The sequence below is a fragment of the Cyanistes caeruleus genome, chromosome 8 (assembly GCF_971803275.1).
Source record: "Cyanistes caeruleus chromosome 8, bCyaCae1.hap1.1, whole genome shotgun sequence".
Taxonomy (NCBI): domain Eukaryota; kingdom Metazoa; phylum Chordata; class Aves; order Passeriformes; family Paridae; genus Cyanistes; species Cyanistes caeruleus.
The window spans coordinates 20,337,668-20,345,137 of record NC_141708.1 but is presented as its reverse complement, the minus strand read 5'-3'; the positions used below and the strand labels follow the sequence as shown (position 1 = coordinate 20,345,137).

The following is a 7,470-nucleotide window of genomic DNA, read 5'->3' as shown; positions in this document are numbered from 1 at the left end:
TTGAATGTTTTTATGTGATGTTTTATTCAAAGTTTCTTGCTGTACTGTTTTGGCTGTACAATAAAAAAAGCAAGGTTAACCCCAAGCACTTGTGTAACGGGTCAATTTCAGTGTCCTTTTGCTTAAGCCAAAGAGCTTTTCATGCTCAGCATGGCAGATCCTCACCTCAGGTGTCATCCTTTTCTCTTGGACCTGAGTGGGGCAAGAACCAAAATCTTGCTGGAAACCAGTACTTCTGTGAATGGCTTTTCTTTCTTAAATTCCTGGTTTATTGTATGGAATAGATTGCACAGCTCAGTACAGATTATGCATATGAGCTTTGTTGTTTGCTGGGATGCAAAGCAGCAATTTTTTTAGATAACCAAATTTAATCAAATGCAGTATATTTGTATATGTTTAGATGTTTGCTAGATCTGGCTGGTGTGTTGGCTGATATTTAAGTGATGTCAGATCAGAAGATTATTGGTTGGCTGATTGTTGTGTTTGGTTTGCTTTGTGGATTTTGTTTGGTTTAAACACAGCTCATTTCTGTGACCTCAAGTACAGTGCTAATCCTACAGCCAACCTCCACTTGACCAACTGAGATGACAATAAATCAGAGGACAGAGGATAAAAGCCGCTACAACGGAGAACAGGAATTAAGCTTTCTTTCATCAGCAAAGTTAATTTAATATGGAGTAGTCATAATGACCAGATTGCCTTAGATGCAGGAGAGTTGTAACAACTTTTTAGTCATGGCAAAGCCTTGTCTTATGTCCTGCATCTGTCTGGACCTACTACTCTGCACAACATTAACACGGTTTGTATAGAACGTGAGGGCTGTGATGTGCTGCCTTTGTCCAGACCGGGCCGTGGTGCAGCCTCTGCCCCCCTGTCAGCCTGCGCAGTCCTGGGGGGATGAGAGGGGGGCAGCTCCTGCCACCGCACCCAGGGCCATCCACGCTCTTTGGCCCACTCTTGTTCAGCTCCAGGGAGAAGGCAGAGACGTTTGGCTGAATAGTCTGCGCCAAGTTCTGCCCAGGTTCTCACTGAGGGGGAACCTCTCTTTCCTTCTCCCTCTCCTGCCAGGTGAGGCTCTGGGCCCTTTCCTGCCCCCCGGCCCCTCGCTCTGTACTGGTTCCCGGGGAGGCAGTGAGGGCTTCGCTACCCGCAACACCGTTCCCCCAGCTGTGCCTCCCCACGGAGCTCTCCATGGTGGCCGCCGGCCCTCGCCCGAGCGGGGTCCCCGGGGGCCGGGCCACCCGCCGCACCGCCCCCTCAGCCCCGGCCTGGCGCCCGCCCGTCCCGGGGCGGGGGCGTTCCGGCCGCCTCACCCGCCTCCCCCCGCTGTCCGGACCGCGCCGGGCTGCATTCCCCGCCCCTCCCCGCGCCGCCGCCCCGGGTCGGGCGGGAGTCTCGCCGTGGTCCCGGTCGGGGCCGGGAGCTCCGCGCGCTCCCGCGGTGCCCGGCGGGCGGCGGCGCGGTGCATGCCGGGCCCGGGGCGGACCGTCCCCGCGCTGCGCCAGGAGCCGCGAGCCGCGCCCGCCGCCATGTTCCGCCGGGCCGCCGCCGCCCGGCGCCTGTAGCCGCCCCCGCCCGCCCCGCCGCGCCCCGCCAGCCGCCGGCGGAGGGGCGGACGAAGGCGCTGCCGCGCCCAGCAGCCGCCGCCGGAGCCCGGCAGCGCCCAGCGATGTCCGCCAAGGAGGGGAGCAAGGTGCTGCTGCTGACGCCTCACGCCTCCAGCGAACGCGCCGTCAAGGGTGAGCGTCCCGCTGTCCCGCAGAGGGAACATGGCTGCGCGGCGGGGCCGTGACCCCCGCCCGAGTGCCGGGGCCTGGCTGGGCGCGGAGGGGCGGTCGTGGGGAGCGGTGCCCTCCATGTGCAGGCCGGGCTGCCCTGCCCGCTGATGGGGACGGGAGGGCAGCTCGGCACCGTGCGGGGGCGTGGGATGCCCGCACGGGCTCGGGGTACCCGGGGTCGGCACTGCTGGAGCGGGGGGATGGAGCTGGGCGCGGGCGGGCCCGTGAGGGCGGCGGGGCTGCGAGTGGAAGCGGTGGCCGGGGCCTGCGGGCCTGGCGCGTCCCGGCCGGATGCGCTGCCCGGAGCGTGTGCGGGGCTGACCGGGGGCACCGCCGCGCTCCGGCCCCTCCGCTCCCCGGCCTCTCCGCGCCCCGGCTCTGCGGGGCTTTTCCGCTGTCTGCGCAGGAGAGAGCCCTGTAATTGCAGTCGCTGACAGCTCCGGGGAAGAGCGAGTGGGAAGGTGCTGCCGCCCGTTCTATTGGCTGCTGTTCTCAGGTTCCAGTTCTGATGGAGAAAATTCACCTTGATCTATTTCTTTGTGGCCTTCCTTGGTAATCTCGTGGGGAGCTGTGAAAAGTCAAACGTTACACTTATTAGAAGAAAAAGTAAAGCATTTTATAGTAGATACATCCATCTAAAACTAGGTTGGCTTAGTGACCAAAATGATATAAAATAGTTCTTTTCTCTGACCCCCATGAAGTGTGTCATTTTAGTTTTTGTGAGAATAATCCTTTCCTACCAGACCATCTTGAAATACGTGTGTTAAACCTAAATTGATAGATAAGGGTAGAGCACAGGTAGTGCTTCAAAGAATTCCCAGGTTGTGTTTACTCAAGTTGCACATTATTTTATTTTGATCCCAGTGGTTTTCATATTGCACTGTTTTTGATGGTGTCAGCGTGGACAATTGTTATGTCAGGCCTGGCCTGCTGAAAATCACAGGTGTGCACAAGCAGTCTGCTTTTAAGATTGACATTCCTAGGAACACAGGGTCTGACTGAGTTTGAAGGGGTGCAGATCTGGTTGTTTAACTCTTTATGTAACAGGGGGCCTTGAGAAATTAAAAGGATGCATTTGTCCTTAGTAGGCATTAATTAAAGCCTTGGAATCCCATTGGATATTTTGGACATCAGCATGTTTTCTATTAAACTGGAAAGCTTTACTTGCAATAAATTGTTACTCATTTTGAATTGCTTAACCTGTTGGTTTGATTGAACAAATTGTAAGGGTAAAAGTAGAAAATGCTAAAACCAGTCTATTGGAAACCTGTACTCAATGCTTCTTCAGTGTGTGGTGCTTAGACCTGCTGAATTTTTGTACCTCTTCTGCAATTTGTGGTAAGATGTTAAGTTCTTCAAACAATGTAAAAGAATTCATAGTAAGTGATCAGATACTTTTGAGCACAGTGGAAACCCTGCTATTTCCTATCACTTAGTAATTCAACATGTAAAATGTGACCTACACATGTGTTTGTTTAAAATTGTAGTTAAGACTTGCTTCATTCTAAGCAGAATTACTGACTGGACTGAGTTTATAGTATTTCCTTGAATCTGGATGTTAGGATGCAGAATTATTGTAAAGGTAATCAGTCTTTGATAGCTTCATCTGACATAGTTACAACCAGTTCATATAGCGGCATTTTTCTATACCTTCTGTTGCCCTGTCCTATCCATCCCTACCTATCATGCTGAATCACTGGCTTCTGGAGAAAGCCTGGCCAGTTGTGCCAAGCTGTCTGTGTTACTGATACGAAGGACAGGGTAGTTTGCTTTCTGCTCCCCATTAGGTGCAGTGCAGTTGGAAATATTTTTTTTAGACAGTGACCCCAGAAGTGCAAGATTGCAGGTTATGTCAGTCCTAAGTGGGAGTAGCTATGCGATTCGTTGAAACCATGCTGAAATGTGACAACTGTGTCACATCCCTCGTCACAAACAGATGCATTGCCTCTCACATACCAAGAAACATTCACCATACTCTTTCCTATTATACAATGAATAGGTCTTTTATAATGCCTCAGATTCTTCAGAAAAGCCACAGAGAAAATGTAGTAATATTATCTGGTATATTTGAATATATATACTGGATAATATTTCAGCTTTCATGCTCTCTATATACTGTGTCTTTTGGGGAGAAAATTTGATTTCAGGACCTAAATCTTGCTGTTATTTGCATTGTTTATCTTGATTTTATTTAATTTTTAATGTCTTCCTCTGTATTACTGGAAGAGGGGGATAAGGAACAGAATCTATTAAATTCCATAGGCTGTGAGAAATTGAATTCTTTACCAAATATATGCTAGCAGAAGTGGGCAAGGGATGTTCACTCAAGAAGAAATGATTGAATTACTATATCTGATAGTAATATCTGATATATAACTGATTTTTTCTAATAAGGTAGGATAATGATTAGGATTCATATTTTGACTTGTATATTTAGCCGTTGATTGGAACTACAAATACGTGAAGTATCTGAAAGGCTATCATGTATTATGTCATATCAGATAGATATATAAAATAAAGATAATAATAGTTTTAAATATGCAGTCTAGCTGTTTTGTCTAGCCAAGTATGAATTGTTTCACCAAAGGTCATTGATTGCTTTTAAAGTGTATGAAAAGCTCAAATTTTCTTTTACCTGGCTTAGTTAAATTGCCTAAGTAATTTGTACTTAGAGAGTTTCCTGTAAATTAATGGTTAGCTATGGAACTGTCTAAAGTCAGCTTTTGGCATTTGGTTCACAAAAGGTGTCTTGTGATGAGGCTTTTGTTACTGCTTGCTTTTTTTTTTTTTTTTTTTTTTCCCCCAAATAGGGATGAGAAAATGTACCTGTTGTTCTGATTCATTGTTTTCTAAGACACCCTCTCCATCTTTCAAGGATACTTAGTATTTTACTGTCTTTCGGAACAAAGCAGTTCCCTTTGTTATGTTCTGTCAATAACATTTTTTCTATAAACTGCTCTTGATACTTAAATGCTTTATGTGGTTCTTTCGATTTGCCTTTCTTTTTGGATGACAGCTGACTGACTTCAGTCAGCTCACCTCACCTTTCAGTGCACCTGACTTTCAAATTTAAATTTGTCAAAGTATCTTTTCTCCTTAAACAACTGTTTTACTGCCTCGAAGTAAAGGAGTTTCCCCTGGCAGGGATGAAGAAGTGCTTGGAAGCTCACACTGGTAGAGTGGCCCTGAGCATGGCAGGGATGAGCCTTCATTGCCTTTTCTTTGAGGGCAAAGCATCACGGCTTCTCTGACTCGCTTGTGGGTGGTTCCACCCCAGAGTTGTACTTGGAAGTTCCTCTCCTCCCAGCATTACACTTTGTCCACTGTGCACGTTGCTAGGCCTTGGGATGCAATCCACGGGACCTTGTCATGCTGACCTTATGCTAAATTTGGAGATTATGTCTGTTCTTCTGGAAATGGAAAGATTTTGGTATTCCTTTGTTTTGGATAAAAGTCATGTTACAATCTGATTGGCAGACAATCATTTTAGTATTAAATGGAAGCTTAATAAAACAACCCTTTAGAGAAACCCAAAGAAATGTAACTCATACCCTTGACCAAGCAGGCTCCTAAATTAAGGCTCTAATAGCTACTTTTGAACAATTACACCCATGTAAGGAGAAAAAGAAATCATTGCAGTATTTAAATTTATAATTCCGAGTCTAGCTTTAAAAAAAGGTAAAAGGTTAAAAGTTGACAGGCAGCATGAAGCCTGTTTTAAAAATTTTGTAGGCATTTATGCTGCCAGCTAGAAATTATTCTAAGATGATCCAGAAAAGCAGCAGTGTAAAGAGAGTATTAAAGGGTCATATTTAAAAAAACCAACAAAACCAACAAACTAAAAATCACAGTTTTCTTCTGGGAAAGAGGCAATGGAATGGAACTGAATTCTGACAAGTAAGTGTTTACTGGTCTTTTTTTGTTCCAGAGGATGTTTAGAGTGGATAAATCTTGAAATAGCAACAACAAAACCCCAAAAAATCCACCCAAAAATGGAAGTCTCCTTCAATTTCAGTAGGGCAAATTGGCAGTTGAGGGCTGGGAAGGTAAGACCAGAGCACAAGAATCCGGCAGCTGCTCACATGTGTGTTTATTGTTTAAGGAACTGAAGACTCTTTTGCACATGAGTCAGTTCCTATTGCTGAATGGATCAAAGAATTCTCTCATTGAAATGTAAGTGGTTTCAAAATGTATCAACAAAAGAAATGTTCCCAAAAAGTATCCCAGGATCAGAAGATACTTGTTTGGTGGCTGTAAATGAATTCTTTGGGGGGTTTGTGTACAAAATTGTGGGTTTATTTTCCATAGCCTGTGGCATAGCTCATCTTTTGAGTCTGAAAGATGGAGCATGGCAGCATTTTTAAAAAAAATTCTAGATTTAACTGGACAGCTGTATATCAATAAATTTAATTTAAACAGATTCATAGCACTTACAAAAAAGAGTGGTTTAACTATATCCCCGCGAAATTCAGTGTTTAAGAGGAGTTGGTACAGTTTTCCTAGATGAAAATCAAGAAAAATAGTTAGAATATTTTGAAGAAGCCAGTTAGCTTGTTGATCCAGGCAAAAGTATTCATCATGTTTCTTCACTGAAGTGTTTAAAGTAAGCAGAAGAGGCAATATCCTTGTCTGGATCAAAATTATTTAGGAGAGAAAGGATGTGAATAGGTGATAAACTCCCATGGTGGAGGGAGGTTAACATCTGTCATCTGTGCTCTTTAAATGTGTTGACAAGTTCTTTAGAAAACAGAGTGAATGGCAAATAGTAACACTTAGCCAGGACAGCAGAGATGGTTCAGTAAGCTCTTGTTAGACTGAGTGCCTCATAAAGAAGTTGTAGGAGATACTGTTAAGAGAAAGAGCAGACCCTACAAAGGACAGAACAATTCTTTTTTAAACATAGCAGGCAGTGAAGTTGGGAAAGAAATATTAGAATCTGTATGGATAATATTCTGAAAAAGTTAGTGCAGTGGCAGTCAGTGGTCTGATAAGAATTCAGGGAATATTAGATGACCAATTTAGAAAAAAGAGATCGCATCATCATGCCATTATATTTATGTTATGTTATATTATGTTATGTTATGTTATGTTATGTTATGTTATGTTATGTTATGTTATGTTATGTTATATGTGCATCTTGAACAACAGCACCTAGTTTTGTTCCATCTTCCTGATTTTTTTTCTTTATCTAAAGATATGTTCAGAAGTACAGTGTGGCTTTTGAGCGAGGTGGAATGACAAAGATGACAAGTCTCTGACTTGGAAAAGGCATGGTTGAATAGAGTTATGTATTTCTTACATTATAAATGGTACTTAATAGAAAAGTTGAACAGGAAACAACTGTAATACTTGTCTGCCTGTGAAAAGGAGAAATGCAGTACCAAACAAAATAGAAAATTGAAATACCTTTTCACATAACATGTAATTCAAATTGTGGAATTTGTAGCAATAAGGTGTAGTAGAGACAAAAACTATGAAAGTGTCTGTTCAGAATCTGGACAAAATATTGGAAAATAAGTCTAGCAGTGGTCATAAACATGGTGGTCTGGATGAAACTCTAGAGAAAATCCATAAACCACCCTGTTTCAAAAACAGAGTACGGAGAGGGAAAGATCTATGCATCCATCATTGCCAGAAGTGCATTTAAGCACTAAGTAATCTTTTGGCATAACACAGTATGGCTATTTTAATG

At 44.4% G+C, this 7,470-nt stretch overlaps 1 protein-coding gene across 6 annotated transcripts in view; it reads left to right on the top strand.

Moving 5' to 3' along the window:
- Positions 1-1,501: 1,501 nt before the first annotated feature.
- Positions 1,502-7,470, top strand: part of PPP3CB (protein phosphatase 3 catalytic subunit beta) — a 47,027-nt gene continuing 41,058 nt past the window's right edge. For all 6 annotated transcript variants that reach the window (XR_015290198.1, XR_015290197.1, XM_086901103.1 and 3 more), the window contains exon 1: positions 1,502-1,739. Coding sequence is in view for 4 of the 6 variants with exons in the window: in XM_086901103.1 (XP_086757229.1) it covers positions 1,670-1,739 (70 nt within the window). In the remaining 2 variants the exon portion in view is untranslated. The remainder of the gene's footprint in view (positions 1,740-7,470) is intronic.